At 51.2% G+C, this 23,098-nt stretch overlaps 2 protein-coding genes across 8 annotated transcripts in view; one reads left to right on the top strand and one right to left on the bottom strand.

Moving 5' to 3' along the window:
- Positions 1 to 1,866: 1,866 nt before the first annotated feature.
- Mthfr (methylenetetrahydrofolate reductase) lies at positions 1,867 to 22,513 on the bottom strand. 7 transcript variants are annotated; one of them, XM_036177166.1, is made up of 12 exons: positions 22,329 to 22,513; positions 19,784 to 19,993; positions 17,918 to 18,156; positions 17,030 to 17,140; positions 13,389 to 13,582; positions 9,429 to 9,679; positions 9,170 to 9,304; positions 8,890 to 9,070; positions 8,517 to 8,699; positions 7,601 to 7,702; positions 5,673 to 5,792; positions 1,867 to 5,431 (listed from the first exon to the last, which is right to left on the bottom strand). In XM_036177166.1, the coding sequence occupies exons 2-12, from the start codon at positions 19,978 to 19,980 to the stop codon at positions 5,213 to 5,215; spliced, it is 1,932 nt and encodes a 643-aa protein (XP_036033059.1). In that variant the 5' UTR covers positions 19,981 to 19,993; positions 22,329 to 22,513; the 3' UTR covers positions 1,867 to 5,212. The 7 variants fall into 7 exon arrangements, with proteins under 7 accessions (XP_036033059.1, XP_036033060.1, XP_036033057.1 ...); XM_036177167.1 differs by having other exon boundaries at positions 19,784 to 19,990; XM_036177164.1 differs by lacking the exon at positions 22,329 to 22,513 and adding an exon at positions 22,026 to 22,321.
- The window catches only part of Clcn6 (chloride voltage-gated channel 6), a 39,637-nt gene continuing 39,039 nt past the window's right edge, over positions 22,501 to 23,098 (top strand). The window contains exon 1 of the mRNA XM_036177160.1: positions 22,501 to 22,770. Within this exon, the coding sequence (XP_036033053.1) occupies positions 22,684 to 22,770 (87 nt within the window). The 5' untranslated portion in view covers positions 22,501 to 22,683. The remainder of the gene's footprint in view (positions 22,771 to 23,098) is intronic.

Genomic DNA, 23,098 nt, shown 5'->3' with positions numbered 1-23,098 from the left:
AGAGCAGGGCCCCCTGCGCAGAATCACCGCTGTGTGGCCCTGGGCTGGAGAAGCTTTCTGCAGCCGAGTGGAGCTGACAGGCACCTGAGGAAGGGCCAGACCCAGCAGGCTTTTGTGGTATGGTGAGTCTCCCTGGGGCAGTGCTGTGTGGCCCAGCAACTGTCAGGAAGGAGAGCACAAGTCCTGACCCCAATCCAGGTGGCCCTGTGCTGGGTCCTGTGGATGCAGGAGTCCTACCCAGGCCAGGGTCACCAAGCTCATGCTGTCCGGCAGCTGACAACCAGGTGAGTGCCCAAGGCCTGAGGGCAGCCTCATACCATGCTTCCAGCTCAGGTTTTGAACTTGGTTTTGGTAAGGGTGGAGCATATTGGGTGGCTGAGTGGTGCCTGCTGAGTGTCTGGGTGGCAGGAGGGTATAGACATCCTGATCTTGGGAGTGGGTCCCGATTCTGCCACTTTCTAGTGTGACGCATCCTTGGAAAAGCTTCTCATGTTAACTGCCTTGCCTTGCAGCCCTGCCAAGTGTGCACTTGTGCTCAACACAATAAATGGGCAGTGCATTGGCATCTTCCCAGGGGAGGGGAGCAGAATGTAGCTGTTAGTTAGGACTGCCCTCTGTCCCTTTAAACAGGATGCTTGCCCCCGATGTGTGTGATATTCTACCCACTTCTGATGCACATTTGGTGGATTATCTAGAATAGGGATGGGAAGGGGCCCAGGCCTGGGCATTTGTCTTTTGCAGAGCCCTAGAATCCTGGCTCTAATGGACACCTCCTTCTTCTCCAGGGTCCTAGAGGTCTGGATGCAGTTAGCAGCCCAGGCTCATGTCCAACGAGCTGATATCACTCAATGCTGGCAGAGGCTTCAGTGTCTCCTTAGGACTCACTGGGTTCAGTGGCAGTCAACTCCGTTGAGACAGGGGCTGGAGCCACAGACCCAGGCACAGGGCATGGACTTCAGGCACTGGCTGAGGCTGTCCAGCAGAGGGCACCTCCTGCAACTGATGGACACCCCAAACTTTTTGATACAGGTGAGTGTGGTGTGTGTGTGTGTGTGTGTGTGTGTGTGTGTGTGTGTGTTGGGGATGAGTCACTTCCCCAGTCTTAAAATCAGCTGGTTTCTGCCCACGATGGGATTGTAGCTCCAGAGGCAAACAGACTTACAGACATCACCCAACCCAGCTCTGGATGGCCAGCAACATGCTGGAGGCAGGAGGATCCATCGGCAAACCTCTTGAGAGACAGCGTGGTGCAAGTTATAAAGGCTCTTTGTCTATTAAGGACACAGTGATTTTCTAGACAGTGTTTATGGCTGGGCATAGTGGTATATTGACTTCAATCCCAGCACTAGGAAAGCAGAGGCAGATAGATCTCTGTGAGTTGGAAGTCAGCCAAAGCTGCATAGTGAAACACTATCTCAAAAAACCAAGTATAAAATAATAATAATAATAATAATAATAATAATGTATTTGTGGGTCAGCAGGGTGGCTGGGCAGGGAAAGGGGCTTGCCTTGCCAGCCCAATGACTTAATTTGATCCTCAGAACTGATGTACAGGTGGAAGGAGATAATAAACTCCACAAAGTTGTTCTCTGGCCCCCACCTTGTATACCAAGGCATGCATGCTCCCTCCCTATACTTACCCCCCCCCCCACACACAAGTCTTTAAAAAGATAGATAGGGCTGGAGAGATGGCTCAGAGGTTAAGAACACTGGCTGCTCTTCCAGAGGTCATGAGTTCAATTTCCAGCAACCACATGGTGGCTCACAACCATCTGTAATGAGATCTGGTGCCCTCTTCTGGCATGCAGCCAGGACACTGTATACATAATAAAATAAAAAATTAAAAAAAATAAAAATAAAAAGATATATGGAAACAGCAGCAATTTTGGTTTTATTGGAAAAAATGAAATGTGCCCATTACAGAAAATAAAGTAGAAAGTAGGTTTTTATTTTTGTATGAAAATGGGACCTAGAAGTCCTTAGTTCTGATGTAACAAACAATGAGGGGCTTATGGCTGAGCAGGATTGAAGAGGTGATCACAAATGCCAGGGGCAAGAAATGGCACTGCCCAGCAGTCTGGAGATGTAGCTGAGGGACCAGCTCATGATCTTGACAGGCTAGGCAGTGTTCCTAAGGACAACTGGACATCACCAGGAGTCCTGCTTCAGATTGCCAGAAAGAAGAAAATTGACTTCAGAAAGAAAATCACCAAAGTGGCTTTTGCTTTTTAAACGGAATTGCCATAGTGTGGCTGGGTTTCAGAACTCCCAGGTATGGGCCTAGGGCAAGGGCAGATTATAGGGTCTCATGCTGTTTTACTTCTAGATTTTCAGGGCTTTATAGATCCAGCTTGTTTGTATAGCCTAGGTTGTTTCAACTCAGCCTCTTGAGTAGTGAAATTTCAAGGGGATACTGCCACCCTTTAAAAGTATACATACTTCATTCTCACCAGTAATGGCCAGGTTCCCATACACTGTACTCACATACACCGGGGCTTCTAGAAACAAAGCAGACACTGAGAATGGTACCCAAGGTCCTGCTCTTTAACACACACACACACACACACACACACACACACACACACACACACACACACAAGGTAGCCCTCACCTGGCAACATGTGCAGGTGGTGAGCCATCCTGTGGTGGCAGGGTCACCCATATATGTTTTATTAGTTGGGACCTCAGCCCTCAGGCCACGTCTGAGAGGCAAGGCTTCAGCAATGTCCTAAAGCTTAAGTCAGGAGTATAAGGATGGCCTGCACTCTGCCACAGGGCAGCTATCATTGGGCCAGTCTCTGCTTAGATGTCTTCAGCCAGAGGGGAGAATGGTCAGAAGCAGCACAAGCCATGTACTAGTGGCTTGCCTCCTCTGCGGGGGGTGGGGGTGGTCGTGGAACTCCTGGGAGAAACACCCCACTATGCACACAGGGGGCAGGAATCCCTTCTGGTTAGCAGGCTCAAGCCCACTGCATTTGATCCTTGCTCCCCTGCTGTTCCCTCAGACCCACAGCTGCTGGACACCTGTTGTACGGAATGTGTTGCCCAGCCTGGCATGGCAGCATGGAAGAGGCATACAGAGGACCCCATCCTGTGCTCTGAGTAAGGAGCTGAGTCCCTGGTCACAGCTGTCTGGATCATTCTTCTACGGCCTTAGCTTCTCAGGCCAGCTCACAGCCTGGAGACCTAAGGGTGGCCACCGCTCTCACAAACCAAGGCATTACCCTCTCTCGACACAATTCTCCTCTCCAGGTGGCAGAGAGAGACCCCTCTGCCCAACCTTCCAGTTCTGGCTGCCACTGCTTGCATGGACACAGCTCCCTACAGGACTAGGCGAGCTCTGCAGCTCTGAGACCAGGGCCCTCCAGGGCCGAGGCGAGGCTCCCCAAAGGTGGCTAGGGCAGGATCAGCTTTGTATGTGTATGGGGGAGGGGTGGTCCTCTCAGGCCAGTGACTGGGTGACCCCAGCAGGATGGCTCCGGGGCTCTTGCTCTTCACCTTGTAGAGGTTGTGATGTTCTTCACCTGCAGGAATAGGTACCTACAGTGTTGGCATATCCAGGCTTCCCAGCAGGCCAGGTGCCTAGCAAGGGCATGGCAGCGCTGGGTAGATGTTCACTGGCTGGAGCAGCTGTCTCGGACCCTGGTAGGTAGGCTTAGTTCCTCTCTACCCTGCAGAGGCCCTGGGAGCAACTTCTCTCTTGTTCATCCCATTCCTTGGCAAACTCTAGATACTAACTGCATCTCACTGTGGTCTCTGGACTAAAGTCCAAAGCCTCAGGGATGGGGGTCAGGGGTCCTTGTCTGCTAACATTTCCTAGATGACAGCTCCTTGTCACATTCCTTTCACCCTGGGATGGCAGAAGTAGAAGGACCAGGGCTGCCAGGTTGGCAGAAGGTCTTTCTGTCAACTCTCTCTGAAGCTCAGACAGTGGCACCTGGACCAGGCCTGGAGGACATGGCGGAAGAGGGTCCTTCAGTTGCAGGTGGCCCGACGGCTGCACCAGCAGGAAGACACCTGGGTCCTTTCCCAGGTGGCTCTACCTCACTTCACTAGCCAGCCTTCCAAAATCAGTGTCACCTTTGGGCAGAGCCATGGAGGGGGAGGGGTTGCCCCTGCTCAGCCCCCTGACGGCTCCTCATTCAGTAAGCTGGTCAGTGGTTACAGAGCACACAGCCTTGACATTAGAGCCCTTGACTGGTGGCCTGAAGCCCAGCCCAGTGTCACAGTCACTCAATCTGAGAACCAGGCTGTTTGTGGCACCTGCTGCCCATGCTGGTCCTGGGAGGGCCTGGGTCAAACACAGGCTTCCCAGGTTACAAGTCCAGTCTATTCAGAGCCTGTGTATTTGGACTGAGATAGATAGGGTGGGATGGCTACCAGGGCAGAGTAAAGGGCCTCTGGTTAAGACTCAGAGCATAGCTCAGGTGTTAGTCTGGTAGGCCCATACAGTCCCTGGAGGGAGCCTGAGACAAATGGCAATTCTTGTCCCTCCAGGCCTTTGAAAAGTGGTACCAGCGCCTGGTAGCTAGGAGCCTACAAGAAGAACCAGCAGCACCTGTGCCCTGGAAACACTTGACTCAAGGCCCATATGTAGCTCGTGTGGGGCAGAGCAGGGCCCAGCAGCAGCTGTGAAATAAACAGAACCAAGCCTAGACCTCTGAGGGAAGGAACAGGCCCACAGCTAGAGGGGTCAGCTCCCAGAGCTCTGGGGAAGGGGACGGGCAATAAAAGGACCTCCCCCTCCTGGCTGCCTCTGCTCAGTCCCTCCACTGCAGTCATCTGGGCCTGGGAGACACGGGGAGAGAAAACCCCTGCTCTACCTAAGTTGCTCAAACAAGACCAGCAGGCTGAGAGCCAGGCCTCAGGAGCAGCCATCTGTACCTGCCAGTCACTACCCCAGGTAGTAAGGCCTGTGGGCTGACTGGGGAGGAGTGCCAGGGCAGCTTCTCGGCTAGGCTCAACAGAGAAGATGGCAGCTGGCAGGAGTGCCCTCTCAGGAGCCCGGGAGTGGGCTAGACACAGCCATGGGCATAGCTGGGCCCTGCTCGGCTCAATCTCATCTCATGACCTTGAGCAGAGAGCATGAGCCTCCTAAATGGGGCACCTCAGGTCCAGCCAGAGCCTGGATGCTTCCTGACAGTCTAGCTGTCATTATCATGTGTGGAGAGATGAGGGGGGCTCCAGGAGAGGAAGGTGCCAGGATGCAGGCTCATGGGGCCTGAGCTGCTTCTCTCTTTGTGGTGGGCCTGTTGAGCAGCTCAAATGTGTCTTCTACCACCTGCCACAGGCAGCTGTCCAGCGGGAACTCGTTGTCCACCAGGTTGACCAGGAAGTAGTTGTCATGGATGTACTGGATGATCATGCGGGATGGGGATTCCTCCTCATACAGTTTGCCCCACTGCTCGATCCACAAGGCAAAGGCTTCATCCTACATGTGGACACAGCCACACACGTGTAGGGTCAAACAGGGCTACTACACCCGGGTCTGGGCCCATGCTGTCTCCATGCAGGCCACCCAGAGAAGAGCAAGCAGTGCCGCTCTAGCTAACTTGCGGCCTCCTGAGCCAGGTTTATAGGTCCTAGGGTATGGTTTTCAGCCTTGTGTTTCGGACTACTATCTGCCCAGGGCTCTCAGGGTAGCCAGGGCACACACCTTCCCACTCACTTACCTTCCAGAACATGAAGCTGATGGGATCCACCACAGTAGGCTGGATGATCTCTCGACCAGGGAAGATGCCCCACGTGACAGCATTGGGCTGCAGCTCGGGGGCATTAGTGATGTTCTTCCCCTGGGAACAGAGGCAGGACAACTGCAGCCTCACTGCTGGCAGACCTCGGCCAGCTAGTACTACCCTATGCCTGCCACCATCAACAGCATCGCCCTCTACTTGAACCAGAGCCCTAGAGACGTCCTGGGCAGCTCCCCTCACCCTGCTCCCCTCTGCCTCTACTTCTGCCTCACAGCTTTTTTTTTTTTTTGAGACAAGGATTTGCTTATATTCTAGGCTAGCCTTGAACTCAAGACCCTCCAGCAATTAGCTGCTCAAATGCTGGGGTTACAGTGTGTGCTGCCACACTTGGCCTTTCTGCTGCTTCTCATCCAGACCTATAAGAGCTGTCCTGCTTTCTACCTGGCACAAAGGCCCCTGACTGACTATGTTCCCTGGTCCTTGCCACCTCATAGTTGCTTGCTGGGATCTTTGTAAAAAGAAATGGAGGCGAGCCGCTCTGCCATCGGAGCAAGGCAACCAGACTCCTGGTCCTGGTTCAACACTACCATGTCCTATTTGCAGTTTCTCTGTAGGCAGCACAGCGCAGGGCAGGGCAGGGCAGCGCAGGGCAGGGCAGGGTAGCACAGCGCAGGGCAGGGCAGGGCAGGGCAGGGCAGGGCAGGGCAGCGCAGGGCAGGGCAGGGCAGGGCAGCACAGGGCAGGGCAGGGCAGGGCAGGACAGGGCAGCGCAGGGCAGGGCATGGCAGGGCAGGGCATGGCAGGGCAGGGCATGGCAGGGCATGGCAGCGCAGGGCAGGGCAGCGCAGGGCAGGGCAGCACAGGGCAGGGCAGGGCAGGGCAGGGCAGCGCAGGACAGGGCAGCACAGGGCAGGCAGGGCAAGGCAGCGCAGGGCAGGACAGGGCAGGACAGGGCAGGGCAGCACAGGGCAGCGCAGGGCAGGGCAGCGCAGGGCAGGGCAGGACAGGGCAGGACAGGGCAGGGCAGCACAGGGCAGCGCAGGGCAGGGCAGCGCAGGGCAGGGCAGGGCAGGGCAGGGCAGGGCAGCGCAGGGCAGGGCAGCGCAGGGCAGCACAGGGCAGCGCAGGGCAGGGCAGCGCAGGGCAGGGCAGGGCAGGGCAGGGCAGGGCAGGGCAGGGCAGCGCAGGGCAGCGCAGGGCAGGGCAGCGCAGGGCAGGGCAGCGCAGGGCAGCGCAGGGCAGGGCAGCGCAGGGCAGGGCAGGGCAGGGCAGCGCAGGGCAGGGCAGCGCAGGGCAGCGCAGGGCAGGGCAGCACAGCCACAGCCTTTCCTTCTGCCCTTTCCCCAGAAGGCCCTTTGCCCTTTGTTTAGTCTGTGTCCTTAGATTCAGGCAAGGGTCTGGGGACATGGCTCAGTGGGTAGGAGTGCTTGTTGCCCAAGTTTGGATCCCAGCACCATGTGAAAAGCTGGGCACGGCTCAGCAGGTGCCTGCCACCCCAGCACAGTATGGGGTAGACAAGAGGATTGCTGAGGCATGCTGCTATCAACACAGCTCTAGGTTCAGTGAGAGATGCTGTTTCAAGGGAATAAAGCAGAGCGACAGAGAAGGACACTGGACATCTTCCTTCGGCCTCTAGACGAGTGCACCTGTATGTGTGTGCACACACACATATACAAATGCACACAGGCTCAGCCCACACAGGATCCCTTCTAGGAACCCTGGACCTCTGGGGTGTATCCTACATCTCCAATGTATCCTGTAGCATCCTACATTGAATACGCCTTTCCTGCTTACACAGACTTGTCACTGCATATATTCACCCACCTCCCAGTCCTCCTCCCTCTGTCTGTCAATAGGCCTGGCCTGAACCTTTGGGGACTGTCAGAACCATGTGGGAGCTGGCTCACCTGCACATCCACAATGTGGTAGTTGACGCGGAGCTCGTACTTCTTAAGCACTTGCAGAAGTGCTTCCACCGTCTCAGGGGAGGTGAAGAACTCTAAGTAGGCCTGAGGAGAAGACACCTATCAGGTCAACCCTGGCTCCTTGCCAGCTTCCCTGCCTTCCCTCCTCACCCCGCTCCAGTCCATCTCCACACCTGACTGGCTCTGCCTACTCCATCTCTCAGCCAGATACCTATCCTCCTTCAGGGAGAGGACCCCACCCGTACAAGTGTAAGACACTGACGGCTTTGGGATTAGAGGCAGCACTGTGGACCAGGATGAACTGTGGAGTTGGGTGAATGCAGAAGGATAAGAGGCTTCTCTATCTGGAGTGGTCCCAAGGTACCTGCTACTGAGTGGCAATACCACAACAGGGCTGGGCAAGGCACTTCTGTCTGCAGATGGCCTCTTCACCCTCGTGTTCTACAATGTTCAGAATACTGCACGGTGGATACTTATGCCCAGAGGAGGAAGCCAGGTTTGGGGCTCTATCAGGGGAACAGCAGAGCTGGTACCTAAAGCCAGGTCTCCTGAGTCCAAGGCTCAAGGCCTTGCTGTGGAGTGTAATTTAGCCCCTGCAGGCCTGGGATTTAAGTGCCAATCTTGTTAGCAGCCAGAGCTCTGAAAGCTGATTGTTTCCTTGTTCTTCCTCTGGGAAGAACACTGCATATGCTTTATTATATTTTGTCCCCCAAACATAAAATGCCCCCCTCCTCCATTTTACAGAACAAACTAGTGAACCTGGGTGACCTGTTACTCACTCTGCTCCATAGTTATTAAAAATGCAGGGCCCAGGAAGGAAAGGCCAGGGCTCTATTCCAGTCTCTGGAGATATCCTAAGCACTGGTCAGGGTGAGTAGCTTCAAGCAACCTAGCATACCTTCTGGAAGACGTAGCCCCCACTAGGGCCCCAGCCCACAACAGGGTCTGAGGATGGCTTCCCATTGATGTTGGGCTGCGAGTTGATGGTGAGGATGCCCAGCCTGTTCACTCGGAGCAGCTCTTCCTTCATCAGGCTGGTTTCTGCTGCCAGGGGATCATCGTTCCAGGGCAGGCAGGTGACCTGTATGACGAGATGAGCTGAGCTGGGCATTGATGAGTCTGGGCCTGGGTTGTTTCCTCCTTGGACCTAGCCTGTCTCTGCTTCCATGGGCTCCTCAATGGGATCTCTTACCCATTCCCTCAGCTGAGGTGCACATCCACAAGAGAGGAAACAGCCTAGCTCTTGTCCAGCCCAAGGCTGGGACACTCACTGTGTGGCCATGCTGGTTTGGCTCTCCAGAGAGGTAATGTTCAAAGACTTCAAAGACACTCTCTTCGCTGGTGAGCTCCTCACCCCACATCTTCAGCAGCTCCTCCCTGGGGGACTTGCTTTTCAGGTAGAAGAGGTAGTAGTCCTTCAGTTCCCCAAAGGCTGGTGAGGAGGAATTGCCCCTGGCAGGAGTATAGGGGTCAGGGCACCTTCCTGTAAATCCCATCCCTAACTCCCCCAGGCAGCAGCAGTTCCCAGCAAGGAGTGGCTGTTGCCCTCACCAGCGGCCGTTGGGAAACTCATCCCAGTCCTGTGTGCGGTAGATATAGCTTTTTGGTCTGGAGGCCCAGAAGATGGGACGCACATATTCCTCCCGGCGCTTGGGATGCGCACTGACAGCCCAGGGCAGGGGACGCCTGGTGAAGGGAAGAGGGAAACCAAGGGATTAACTGGAGTGAGCTAGAGGAGGTCACCAAGCCTGGCTACTGCAGTGTCACTCTGAGCCTCCCCTGGAATGTTCCTCCAGCTTCCATTTCTCACCTGGGGTCCTCAGTCCACATGCCCAGTTGCTTTAGCACCTCCATGGTGGCCACCTCACGGTTGAGGGTATAGAAGTGGAGGCCCGGCACCAAGCCACTGTCCAGCAGCTCCCGGCACAAGCTCACAGCCAGCTCAATGCCATAGTTGCGGATGGCAGCATCATTGTCTTTGATTGGCTCGATTACATCCTTGATCTTCTGTGGTACCTCCAGCTTGGACAGTTTTACAAGCTGCCGAAGGGAGGAGTAGGCCTGTTCGAGACACAGAGGTGTGGGGTCATCCCTAGCCTGTGCTCCACCCTACTGCCTCCCTAGCTCTTGGCTAATTAGTTTCATTGGAGAGACCTGGGAAAGCTGGGGGCATTGCTGGGCTTTCTTCTTCCATTGGAGAATCTGGGAGCTGCCTACAGCATTTCTGCCATCAACCTAAACCAGCCCCTGAGCCCAACACAGTGGTCACCTAACTCAGCTATTCCCAAGTTTCACTGGCCAGTCATCTGCCAAACTTAAGGTTTAAATTACAGATCCCACCTCTAGAATGCTGGGATTATAAGTACATACCATTGGATTTAGCTTAACCAAACTTTCTGATGAGAGGTATAATTACTTTCAATGACATCTGTCAGCAGGCCAAAGTACAAGCCCTTTATAGATACCATTGTGTCTTAGGGGTGACAACTGAGGTGGCCAAATGCAGCATGTGGACAATGCCTGATAGACACTGAGTGCCACTGAAGAACTTCAGCATAACCTGGAGCTCTGAGCTCTGGCCCAGGACTGCTATGGAGCAATCTTTGTATACTGTAAATATGTATTGCTTTCACTGTTAATAAAAAGCTGATTGGCTGATAGCTGGGCAGGAAGAGATTGGGCAAGAAAGTGTGACACAGAAAGGATGCTTGGAGGAAAAAGGACAGAGTCAGAGGAGTCCCCAGAAAGACAGAGAGTAAGCAAGACATGCCAGATAGGTAAATGTCACAAGCCTTGGGGCAGCACATAGGTTAGTAGAAATGAGTTAACTTGTAAGAGCTAGTTAGTAATAAGCCTGAGCTATTAGCCGAGCATTTGTAATTAATATTGAGTCTCCATGTCCATTATTTGGGAACTGATTGGTGGGAAAAAAAACTTCCACCAACAAATGGTGTTCTGATGTGGTGCCAGAATTTCTACATAAGACCTGAGAAAGCTTAAAAAAGATTCTAAACACAGAAAATGAAGCCAAGCATGGCTTCCTAGTCTCATGTCCCTCATACTGCCACAGTATAAAGATGCATGTCCTGGAAGCTGCCAACATGCCATGAGCTACACTGCAGTCTCTTACATGGGCCGAGGTGCAGAGAGACATCTCTTGGCCACTGCCTTCGGACTTGAGCTGCCAGCACAAGCTGCTAGCATGCTGCATGGCAGGTTTGGGGTTTTGCTCATGCAGACAGAAAAGGTTACAGATATACAGTAAGGACAGATCCAGACAGGAAAAATAAAACCTCTAAATGGGTTACAGTGTTTAAAAATATACATAGGCTTGGGAGAGATAAAGAGTTATATGGTCATAGATTTAAAAATATGGTTTTAAAATAATAAAGTCCTTAAAAAGAGAGTAAAGTAATATAAAGGAAAAAAAGCCACTTAATGATGGGAAATACACACAGAGTCTGGATTCTGTATGTTAATGTGTTGTCTTTGAATTTTCTGATTGCTAATGAAAGAACAGCTGCTAAGACATACTGGATTATGAAAACTGCTGGATTAAACCAACATACATATTTTTAAAAATGTCTTGACTTTAAAAAAGGAAGTAAAAAAATATGCTACTTTGGGGAAGAGGTTTTGCTTTTATTTCCACAGGAAATGGGAGGCTGTGGATTCATTCCAGGTTAAAGATGATCAGATTTGATTGAGGAAGACCCCCTGAAATCCTGACTATAGACATAAAGAAATAAACCTAGAAGAACTACAAGACATGTGATATATACTTTACCTGCTTAAATACATAACAAAATATCATCTTTGGCTGACTTATGAACAATGCACAGTCTATACTTGTATTAATGCATATTAGATGTGTTTGTTACCTTTAAAAGTTTATGCATCCAGAACAACTTCAAGGGGGGGGGGTGCTAGCTGAAATGATCCAGCCTCACAGACTACTCTAGCCAAGATTTAAAAATTATTCTGATTTTCTCCAGTTTCCCCCAAAAGATGTCAGTGTCCCCAATAACAAGTAGTCTAGAGAATGACACCCACATTCCCAAAATATTGATTATGGATGTTATCATTTAAGGGGGATTGATTACAAGTTATTATTGATAATGGTCAAGGAAAAAAAACTAAACAAAGGAGTTAAATTCAAAGATCTCTTTCTGAAAAAAAAGGGGGATATAATATAGAAATAATGAAATAAAAGGATAGATTATTGAATCTACTTTAATCCAAAAACAACTATTAATCTCAAAATATTTTATATTGGTATGGATTTGGGTTTATTGATACAAATTTAAAGTTAATTTTGTTATACTATATATATGCTTCTACTCTGGGGTATTGTGCTTATGCAATTCATTTAAAAATGTGATGTATAATTACAAAATACAGATTAATAGTCATCTATAATAGTCAAACTTATAGTCATGTTAGGTATGTTTTCAAAGTCATAAGCAGATATATTTAAATAAGTGGTCTTCAAACACTTCAAAGATCTATAGAATATGGCATTTAAAATGTTTTAATAACCTAAGGCTTTTCATGACAATGAGACTCGTCTGTTCCTGGCAGCACCAATTTACTTCAAAGGAAGATGATGGGCCTCGAAGAACCTCCATATGGAGTTTGCTTTCTTTATGGCAAAAGCTAGCTATTTGGGCAAAAAAACTGCCCTTGCCTCAATTGATGACAATATACTATCCAAATTGGAGCAACAGGACACAAGAAAGGCAACTGCCAAACTTTGCCACGACAAGGTAAGACAGTCCTTTAGAATTCCCTGCTTCCACTGGGCGGTGGTGGCACACGCCTTTAATCCCAGCACTCGGGAGGCAGAGGCAGGCAGATCTCTATGAGTTCGAGGCCAGCCTGGGCTACACAGTGAGTTCCAGGAAAGGCTCAAAACTACACAGAGAAACCCTGTCTTGAAAAACCAAAAAAAAAAAAAAAAAAAAAAAAAGAATTCCCTGCTTCTCAGAAATGTCTGTCAGATATACTGGGCCTGGAGGCCAAAGTTGACCCAACATTACAGAAGAACTTTGAGTGACTGTCCAGGCAGCCTGATGTCCCTGTCATTGGGTAACATTTCATCCTTCAGGGATCTTTGATGGAGTTAAAGACTAACTAGTTAAACTTACAATTTTTCTTAGTTATAACAAAAAGCAAATTAGGTCTAAAACTTTAGACTCACAAAGGAAAGATAGATAATAGAATATTTTATTTTGCCAAATACAAATAGACTAGATATTATAACTGTAATTTTTACTTGATAACTGTTTTTGTTGTATATAATTTTACTGTGTTAAAATTAAAACCTTCCTTTTTAATTAGACAAAAAGGAGGAAATGCTATGGAACAATCTTTGTACATTGTAAATATGTATTGCTCTCATTGTTAATAAAAAGCTGATTGACCAATAGCTGGCCAGGAAGAGATTGGGTGAGACAGCCTGACACAGAAAAGAATTCTGGGAGGAAGAAGGGTAGAGTCAGAAGGGTCATCAGCCAGACAACGAGTAAGCAAGACATGATGGAGAGGTAAATGTCATGAGTCTTGGGTAGCACACAGATTAACAGAAATGGGTTAATTTAAGTTGTAAATAATTTTAGTTATTAATATGTCTGAGTTATTGACTGAGCATTTGTAAGTAATATTAAGATTCCAGTTGGTTATTTGGGAGCAGACAGTTGGGACAGGAAAACTCCGCCCACACAGGACAGTGTACGGGAGTGAGGGAACCAGGCCTTCCTGAGCGCCTCACCTGTATAGGAAAGATCCCAGGCAGGATGGGGCAGGAGATGCCTATTTCTGTGCAGGCCTTCACAAAATGGAAGAAGGTGTTGGCCTCAAAGAAGAGCTGGGTGATGATGAAGTCAGCGCCTGCCGACACCTTCTCCTTCAAGTGCTTCAAGTCATCCTCAAAGCTCTCTGCCTCAGGGTGGCCTTTGGGATAACCTACCAGTAGAGAAGACAGTGAGGAACCTGACCTCAACCTACCTGCTCAAGGAGTGAAGATACCAGAGTGCCTGAGGCCTGGGCACAGTCGTCAGCCCAGGTTCTGCAGGCATGCCTCCCCAGTAGCAGGGCTGACAGGTAAATTGTGGTTGTCCAAGCTCACTGCTATGTCTCAGAACCTGTAGATGAGCCCCCAGGGGTGGGGTGAACTGTTCCAAATGCTACAAACTCTCCTGTCTCACTAAGTTAGGAAACCAGGCCTATACTTCGTGGCCACAGACAGAATGCCACATTCAATATTAATACTGTCTGGACTGTTTCTAGGAAGCCAGACATGACTCTGGGCATTGGACCTAAGGTGTTAGTTCATGTTTTATTTTGTTTTGGGTTGGGGATTGAACCCAACATCTTATACATGTTAATCAAGCACTCAAGTACTGAGCCTCATCCCTGGTTTCTCTGAGAGAGAGAAAGGGAGAGGTTGTTTTTTTGAGACAGGGTCTCACTATGTAGCCTTGACTGGCTTGGAACTCTGTAGACCAAGCTGACCCTGAATTCAAAGAGATTGATTGCCTTTGCCTCCCAAATGCTGTGGTTAAAGGTGTGCACCCAGCCCTAACAGTATTCTTTTTTAATTAAAAAAAAGGGGGGGGTTAGCTCAGTGGTAGAGCGCTTGCCTAGCAAGCGCAAGGCCCTGGGTTTGGTCCTCAGCTCTGGCAAAAATTAATAAAAAAAAAAAGTATGTATGACACTACCCTCCCTCTGAGTCAGGATACTGAAAGGTTCAGAATTATGTTATGGGGGCTGGAGAGAGGGCTCAGCAGGTAGAAGCACTGGCTGCTCTCGTAGAGGCCCTCTTCTAGCCTCGGTAGGCACCAGGCACGCGCACAGTGCGCAGACATGCATGGAGGAAGGACAAGCATACACATAAACTAATGATTAAAAATCACATCATATGAAGAAGGAGAAAGTGAAGTTTTGCTTCAAGAAATGAATAGAGGACTGGAGAGATGGCGCAGCGTTAAGAGTGCTTACTGCTTTTGAAAGGACCTGGATTTTCCCCCAGCACCTATACAGTGGCTCAAAACCTTCTGACCGACCTCTGCGGACACTTGTACTCATGCTGGACGTACACATAACACTAAACAAATGAATATATTTTTAAAAGAAACAAAAGACAGACTATTAGTAACTACTTTCCAGTGTCTAAAGGTCTGTCATGGAGAGAAATCATCTGGCTGCACTCCCTACTTGTCACTCTCTTCTGAAGGCAGGATGCATATCAGTTTCAACTCCACAAAAAACTCCCTGCAGGGCTGGCAAGATGGTTCACTGGGTAGAGGCACTTTCCTGATAACTTGAGTTCAATCCCTAGATCCTACAATGTAGGAGAGAACCAATTCTCAAAGAGTTGTCCTTTAGCTGGGTGGTGGTGCACGCCTTTAATCCCAGCACTCGGGAGGCAGAGGCAGGAGGATTTCTGTGAGTTCAAGGCCAGCCAGGTCTACAGAGTGAGTTCCAGGACAGCCAGTACTACGCAAAGAAGCCTTGTTTTGAAAAAAAAAAAAAAATCAATAAACAAGCAAACAAATAAATAATAAAAAAATTTAAAAAATTAGCTCAGTGGTAGAGCGCTTGCCTCCTGGGTTCGATCCTCAGCTCAAAAAAATTTTTTTTAAAAAAGACCCCAAGAGTTGTCCTTTGACCTCCACATGTATGTCATGTTACATGCATGCCTGTGTATTTGCACAGACACACAGGCACTCACAAAATAAAGAGGCAAAATATTTTTTTTTTTTGCCCTACAGTTTGATTACACCAGGAGTGCAGGGGATAGAACAGTGGGATGACCATGAGCTGAGCATGCAGAAGATCGGGTTCCCAAATTGCCCAGGGGCTCTTTAAGCCCATTGGTGGCTTTGTGAACTCTATGACTCCTCCTCTCCATGACCAAACTCGCCAGCAGCCTTGCACAGGCGCCAGAGCTCCAGCAGGAGCAGAACTAGGCAGAGAGCAGACCTGAACTAGAGCTGTTTGGAACCCAAGCTACTTCACCGTGATAAGGACATTCACCAAGGATAGATATAAAAACTATTGTTTCAAGACATAAAAAAAGTGCAGCAAGACTCTCAGCCCCTGAAACTTCACTCCAGCCCCAAGTGTGCCGTCTTTCAACCCACCAATTTCACCACTCACTTTACAACAGGCAAAGCACACAACCACTTGACAACTGGGAGCTCACAGCTCTGCCCGTTCCCCTCGCCAGCACCTTACACCCACAGCCAGTGCACAGTGTACACAGTCCCCAAATCGCCGCATCCAGGCCAGTAGGAGCAGTGACGTTCAGAACAGCTGGTAATACCTGTCCCCCCAATTCTTGAGCAGCATTTCCCAGACTTAGCCAGTTATGCAGCCTGCTGAGAGGTGCACATGGACATACTGGGGGTGGCGGTGAGGTGGGGGTTGGGACTGGAGTAAGCCCAAAGTGATGCATGACAATTTTCTTAAAGCTGCAAACCTTGTTTTTAAATTATGTTACTTAAGGGCCCACAGGATGGCTCAGTAAGTGAAGGCGCTTGCCATCAAGTCTGCCCACCTGAGTTTGAATCCCAGAACTGACATGGTACAAAGAGAGTTGACTCCTGAAAGCTGGCCTCTTACCTTCACTCATGTGTGTGTGTGCACATATAAAAAAAAAAAAAAAATGACATTTACTACTTGATATATTACTCCATAATGTAAACACTTACTCATCTATTTTCTGAGTGCTGGGATGGAACCTGTAACCTCACATGCACAAGGCAAGCTCTGATGGAACTTGGGACCTTGTACACATGAAGCAAGCTCTCTAGCACTAAACTATAGCTCAAGTTCTGGATTTCTAAGACAAGTTCAGGCTGGCCTTGAACTCGTGTCCTCCACCTCTACCTGCCTCCCCATCCCTTAGTGCAAGGATTAGAGCTGAGCCAGGGTGAGCCTCATTTCCTACGAACTGAGAGCTAACAGAGAACAGTCAGAGCTGGGGGCTGTCTGGAGCTGACATTATGCACACAGAAACAGGACTCATGCACAGGACAGTGTGTCTATGAGGGCCTTTTATATAACAGATGCACAGTGAAAAGTCAGCCCCTGGGCCCTGTGGTACACAGGGAATGAAGAAGGGCCTCAGTTCCTGACTCCTTTCAGGGCTTGATGAATCCCTTGTGCCTGGAGTCTTCTTCATCTCTCTCTCTCTCTCTCTCTCTCTCTCTCTCTCTCTCTCTCTCTCTCTCTCACACACACACACACACACACACACACACACACACACACACACACACACACACACACACACACACACACACACACACATTCAGCTCACCTCGGTGCTCCCCCACTCTGTATCCACCCTGAACTGAATGCTGACTGGCTTTCCTTTTAACCTGTTCCTTCTCAGTCCCCACTCACCTGCCACACAGATGTCAAAGTAGTCGCCAAACTCACTCCGGATGTGCTTCACCAGGTCTGTGGCACAGTTGAAGCCTCCTTCCTCTGCTTCCCAGTGGTCACCTACAGGGTCTGTAGGGTTGCTGGAGGTCATGGTCACTGGGTGTCCCCTGACCTCCAGAGTCTTCTTGTTCCCTCTACCTACTCCTACACTTGGCTGTGGGCTCCTCAAAGTCAGACTTCCTACTGTGCAAGTCTAGTCTGCACCTGGCAGACAGGAGGTGGAGGGCAGTGGTCAGCTGTCAAAGTCTACCATGGCTGACTCTGCAGGCGACCCTGTGGGTGGTGGCACCAGGGAAGGTGTGGCTTTCCACTGAGCCTGGAGCATTGGGGACTCTGTCCTGACCCTGATGCCCTGGGTGTGCTCAGGCACCCTCTCCCACCCCTCTGCTCTCTCAGAGCTCCTGAATTCTTGGTAGATTTTCTAATTGTGAGGAGTCCTGTGGTGAGCAGAGGCCACAGGTTCCTCCCACCCCTCAGGCTCCCATTTCCCATTGTAAGGCCTAAAGACAGGAAGCACCCACGGGCTCCTGGGAATGCCAGCACAGCACACGATGGCTAGACCAGACAGTGCCAGAGTCCCATGGCACTGTGTAATGGGGACAGAGGGTTAGCAGGCACCAGCCACATCCCATCTGAACTACATTCAGGTCAAGAGGTGGAAGAGGCCATCCCACTTGTGTGAAGGCCATGGTGGACTCATTACCCACAATGCTCACTGATCCTCCTGCAGCAAGGGGACCCCGAACGGTTTAGTGTGGGGCCCAGGGAAAGTAAGGGACTTTTCTGGGGAGAGGAGAAGCCTTCAGAAAAGCAAGAACCCAGAAAGGAGGGGTGCTGGCGCCACACCTCCCCTCAGCGCCATTATGTTCTTCAGGCCAAGCTGCTTGGCTCTGTGCAGATGGCCTGTAATCTCCTCCTGGCGCTGCTGGCAGCAGGTCATGTGCAGGATGGTTTCTAAGCCACAGTAGTTTACTGCTGTGCTGGCAATCATCATGGAGGAGGTCTCCTTGTCTGAGCCAGGGTCTCCAGCTGGGTGCCAGGTAACATCCACAAAGAGGGGGCCCCCTGCTGCCATCCGGTCAAACCTGTAGGGGATTACTTTCTTAAGTTTGGGCTCCTGGGGGAACAGTGTGCTCACTCAGCCTCCCGGCAGGGAGAAAGGGGCAGGAGGAGGGGGAGGGGCGGGAGCTGGAGCAGCACAGAATGCAAGCTGGTGTCAGAGCACAGACAGTTACCTAATAACCTCTCTGAGCCACAGTGTCTTTGTGAACATCTGTAAGACGCTGGGTGGGATGGCTGTGCAGTACTCAGATGAGCCTGAGCTCAGCGAGAGCCACTCTGTAACTAGTGACTGGTGGACAAAAATGTCACCATTTTGTGTGACCAGCACTTCATGCTTCTCAGAGTGCAAGCACACTCACTGGTTTTGGGTGAGTTTAGAGTCTTGACGGCTGAGAGTTTGGGATCTCAGCAGTGGCAGGCAGAGGGTCTCGCTTTAGGAAAGCCAGAGAGAGTGATCAGCAGACTCAAGCTTCTCTGTGTTGCCACCATGGCCCCCTTGCATCAGCTTGCAGAGCAAGGCTGGGTTCCTCAACTAGATTCAAAAGCCTTCATGTGTTAGAGCTATAAGGGTGTGTCTAAGCATCCCAGGCCTTGAAATTTCTGGACCTAGGGAGCAGCACATAGCAAGTATGGACTACAAGGCATCAACTTTTGTGGTTGTTTTTGAGACAGGGTCTCATGTAGCCCAGACTGACATCAAACTCCTATGTAGCAGAGGGTGTTCTTTATTTGTTGTTTTTTAGAGACAGGGTCTCATTATGTAGCTCTGGCTGTTCTAGAACTCACTATGTAGACCAGGTTGGCCTCAAACTCACAAGATCAGCCTGCCTCTGCCTCCCAAGTGCTGGGAATAACAATGTACGCCACCATGCCCAGCTCTTAACCAGGCTAGCCTCGAACTCAGATCTGCTTGCCTCTGCCTCCTGAGTACTGGGATTACAGGCATGTTCCCAAACCCTGTTTATGTAGTGCTAAGGATCAAATTTAGGATTTCCTGCAAGCTACATACTCACTCCAACAACTTAGCTATATTCCTCCTTACCTCTCTGCCCCCCTTTTTAAGATAGGGTGTCATTATGTAACCCTGGCTGGCCTAGACTCTAGGTAGCCTAGGCTGGCTTTGAACTCATGGTTACCCTCCTGTCTCTGAGTGTTAAGATTAAGGCATTACCACTTTGCCTGACTTTCCTTTTCTCTTCTTTGTGATCTGGGACAAAGCATGTTGGGGGGGGATATATAGCAAAGCACTCTCCGACTTGAAGAAAAGGAACTGGAATTCAGAAAATGCTATCACAAAGACTGTGTTTCCTGATTTGGAAACCACACACTCCCAATGTCCAGCTAGCTCAACACATTCCCTAAATTGCTATTTGTTGACTTCCTAAGCTCCTCATAAGCCAGCCCCAAGTTCTGCCAAAGAATGCAACCTGAGAATGAACATTTTTGGCCTGCTGAGGAGTGCATCCAAACATATCTAATGCTGCTTCAGAGGGGCTTTTGCAGACAAGAAGTTGTAAGTTGCAGACCAAACTCCCTGTCTCGGTTCTGCTTCTTCCTGCCTCCTCTCTCCAAGGCCTTTTCCTGCCGGGTCAAAGGGCAGCTCGTGTTCCTCTCCTCTGAATCCCATTACTTAACCTCGATGCTACTTACCTTGAGATGAGGTTGACAGCTCCCTCGGCGGTCCGAGGAGGGAAAAACTCCAGAGAGAACCACTTGTCACCAGCGTCCATTCTGCGCCTCATCTTCTCCCGGAGTCTCTCGTGCCGCTCCGGGTCCAGGCTGGGGGTGGAACATCTCGAACTGTCCTTGGAGCTCTCGCTACCACTGCTGCTGCCCTCGTTCACCATGGCTGGGTTCCTGCTGCACAGGGTGGGGGCCGGGGCATCAGAGGGGTGGCCGCCAAACCCCATGCACACCCATCACTTGAGGAGGCAGCTCCAGTGGAGGACGCTGCTCTGCATAGGAAGGCAGCCGACACCGGGGAGGCGCGCACAGCTCCTACCCAGAGGCTCCATGCGCCTTGCCCCCCTGCTCCCGTCTGGCTCTTTGTATGATGACCTCCCTCTAGGCACTGAGCCACTCAGGGATCCTTGGTGTCAGCTACCTGATAGGACGTGGCACAGAAAGCCTCACACAGCCAGCTTCTGAGGCCCATGTTCCCAGGGATGGGTAACAGTGCTTAGCTGGGAGGACCTTGGCTTCTCCACGGTTCATCTCAGTCGGCTTAGACAGAGAGTCAGTGGGGAAGGAACAGGGAACCTTTCCTGGAGGGTGTGCTCAAGTGGGCGGAGCTGTGACAAAGAGCCCTGAGCCTGAGCTGGGACCACGCAAAAGGGGCGGGAGTAAGGTTTCCAGGCCCGGGAGAAGGCTCAGACGTACGTCAAAGACGCCAGATGAAGAGCGGGGGAGGGGCGAAGTGTGGGCAGGCAGGAACTGCAGGGGTTGGTGGAGATAGACTACTAGCTATCCAGGGTCACTGGATTTTCCCTCCAAAGAAAGAACAGTTCACGGCCGCTGGCCCCGCCTGGAACATGTTATAGGTTGTGTGCAGCACGGCTAGGCAGCCTAATTTCTCAGTTCACTGTACTCCAAAAAAACTGCTGTGTTGTGAGCTAGAGCTCGACAGGAGCTGGGTTGCAAAAGCAGGCAGATGGAAATCACTAAGGGTAGGGATTTATGTCCAACTCTGGACAAAGGCTGTCCCAGATGTGCCTGCCCTGGACACACCAATGAAGTCAAAGGAATGGGTGACCACAGTGCCACCACATACTCGTCCTGGTCACAGTAATCAGTCTGGCTAATGGAATAGAGCCATATTGCAGTCTGGCCAGGAAATGACAGACACTTGAGAACAAAACAAACATGACTACCGCACAGTAACGGGCAAGCACACAGTAGTGGATATCTGTGTGGTGACACAGAGCAACAGAGGAACAGACAGGTCAGGTTCGTTCCTTTCCAGAAACTTCCACCTCTAAGCCAATGTGCCACTTTGGGTCTTAGCTTCGAGAATCAGAAGAAATCCATGGCGCCTTCCTCTCCTAGGGAGCCAGTTCCAGACTAAAAACTCTGCCCCTATTTAGTGCCAATGCTATCCCCTATCGATTTATGCCATTTTGTTCTGACCCTAAACCTCCAGGTTCTCATGGAAAGTGAGAAAGAAGGAAACTTCACATGTCAGACAAGACCCTCCTATACCCAAGGGAGATGCCTCATTCTCACTGCTGAAACAAATCCTGCAGAGCTGACTCATGTGCAGCAAACTGCTCCAAGATTTAAACATTTCTAATACGTGCCATATTTCAACCAACGCCCCCAACTCTCCATTATTAGTTGAGCTCTGTGGGCTAACAAGTCTGTTTACCCTCCGGCTGTCGTCCCCTGCCTGAGACCAGGACTAGGGATCCTGTTCGTGGCATCCCCAGTGCCTGACAGAGTAACAGCCAGTACTCACTAAGCCCTAATGGCAAATGCCTCCACACTCGTCTCAAAACGCCCCTCTGCCACCTACCTACTGATGACTTGTGCCAAACACTGAGCCCTACCACTCCCCAAACCGTTGCAATGGACAAATATGCACAGTAAGGCGCTGTGGGCACCTGGGCGACAAAGCCAGTGGTCCACCACTCCTTTCCAGATCCTGTCAGGGAGGCAGGTTTTAAGAAACTGGCAGCCAGGCAAGGGGGCGCACACATTTAATGCCAGCTCTCAGGAGGCAGAGGCAAGTGGGCCTCTGAGTTTGAGGCCTGGTGTACAGAGAGAGTTCCAGGACAGCCAGGGCTACATAGAGAAACCCATTCTCGAAAAACAAAACTAAGCTACACAGGCAGACTGGACACCGTGGCTGGCAAGCACCTGGCGCGGGTGGCCCGAGGGGTGGGAATCGGGTCACCTGGTCAGTGGGTCACAGGCCTGGACAGGGATGCGGATCCCAGATGGCTCCGGAGGCTGGATCATTACGCAGATCCAGGTCTCCTTTAACCTTGGAAACCTTCGAGCAGGTAGGGAGGCTGGGGTGACAGCCACTGGGGGCTTAGGCTGGAGGAGCGACCGGAGCCTTCAAGAGTAGAGGGCAGGACGGGCCAAGCCCCGGATGCCGGCCCACAAAGAAGCCCCGCCGTCAGTGGATGGCGAACTGACACATTCGCGACTCGGCGAATTCCTCCGCGGCGTCCCAGGCCTCTGAGCCACTCACCGTCCTGTTAGAACCTTGGAGGCTGCGTCGCCATCTCCCTAGCACAGGCGGTGGGGGCGGGGCACAGCTGCCGGTTACCAAGGGAAACAGGACAAGGGACAGGCGGAAGTCATCAAGACGACGACAGGAAGTTCCGCCCCCAACATGGCCGCGCCCGGAGGTCTCTTGGGAAGCCGGTCCAGTACTGCGTCATGTGACGCGAGCTCTCGCCCCACCCGTCTGCAGCCACTCCCTGTCTACCGTCCCAAAGCTCGAGAGGGCCACGTGACCCTCCCGGGGCCAGTCACGTGTGGCGCAGATCCTGGGTGGGAGGGGGGTTGGCCCAGGGGGTCCGGAGTGGCAGGAAAGGAGGAAGATGGCGGGGTGCAGGGGGTCTGTGTGCTGCTGCTGCAGATGGTGCTGCTGCTGCGGTGAACGCGAGAGCCGCACGCCCGAGGAGCTGGTGAGCGGCGGCCAGGCTGGGGAGGGGGCAGTTGCTAAGGGATGACAAGAGGCGTTGCCGGGGGTGGGGCCGAGCCGAGCTGCGCCGGCAGGTGGCTGCGGGTGGGGCCCGGGGACCGCTGCCTGAGCTTTGCTAGCATCCTTCTTTCTTTGCGTGCTCAAGTCAGAGTTCTTTTCTCATAACCTTTCTCTGGAGTCTAAGGGAAGATCTCGGCCAGCTTGGGTTAATGCCATTCGTGTTTTCTTTTATTTCCATCGGAAAGGAGTTTTGAAAGAAGCAAGCATTTTCAGAATGAACCCTTTGGCAGGACTTGATGCTCATGCAGTTG

The sequence above is a fragment of the Onychomys torridus genome, chromosome 2, assembly GCF_903995425.1.
Source record: "Onychomys torridus chromosome 2, mOncTor1.1, whole genome shotgun sequence".
Taxonomy (NCBI): Eukaryota; Metazoa; Chordata; class Mammalia; order Rodentia; family Cricetidae; genus Onychomys; species Onychomys torridus.
This window is presented reverse-complemented; position numbering and strand designations above follow the sequence as displayed.

Excerpts from the sequence above, each read along its gene's own strand:
- Mthfr (XM_036177161.1), bottom strand. The coding sequence starts at position 20,347 with ATGAACCGTGGAGAAGCCAAGGTCCTCCCAGCTAAGCACTGTTACCCA. Across the intron at positions 9,305-9,428 it reads ATGTGGACTGAGGACCCCAG|GCGTCCCCTGCCCTGGGCTG; the intron begins GTGAGAAATGGA and ends TCCCTTCACCAG. Across the intron at positions 7,703-8,516 it reads GGGGCTACGTCTTCCAGAAG|GCCTACTTAGAGTTCTTCAC; the intron begins GTATGCTAGGTT and ends TCTTCTCCTCAG.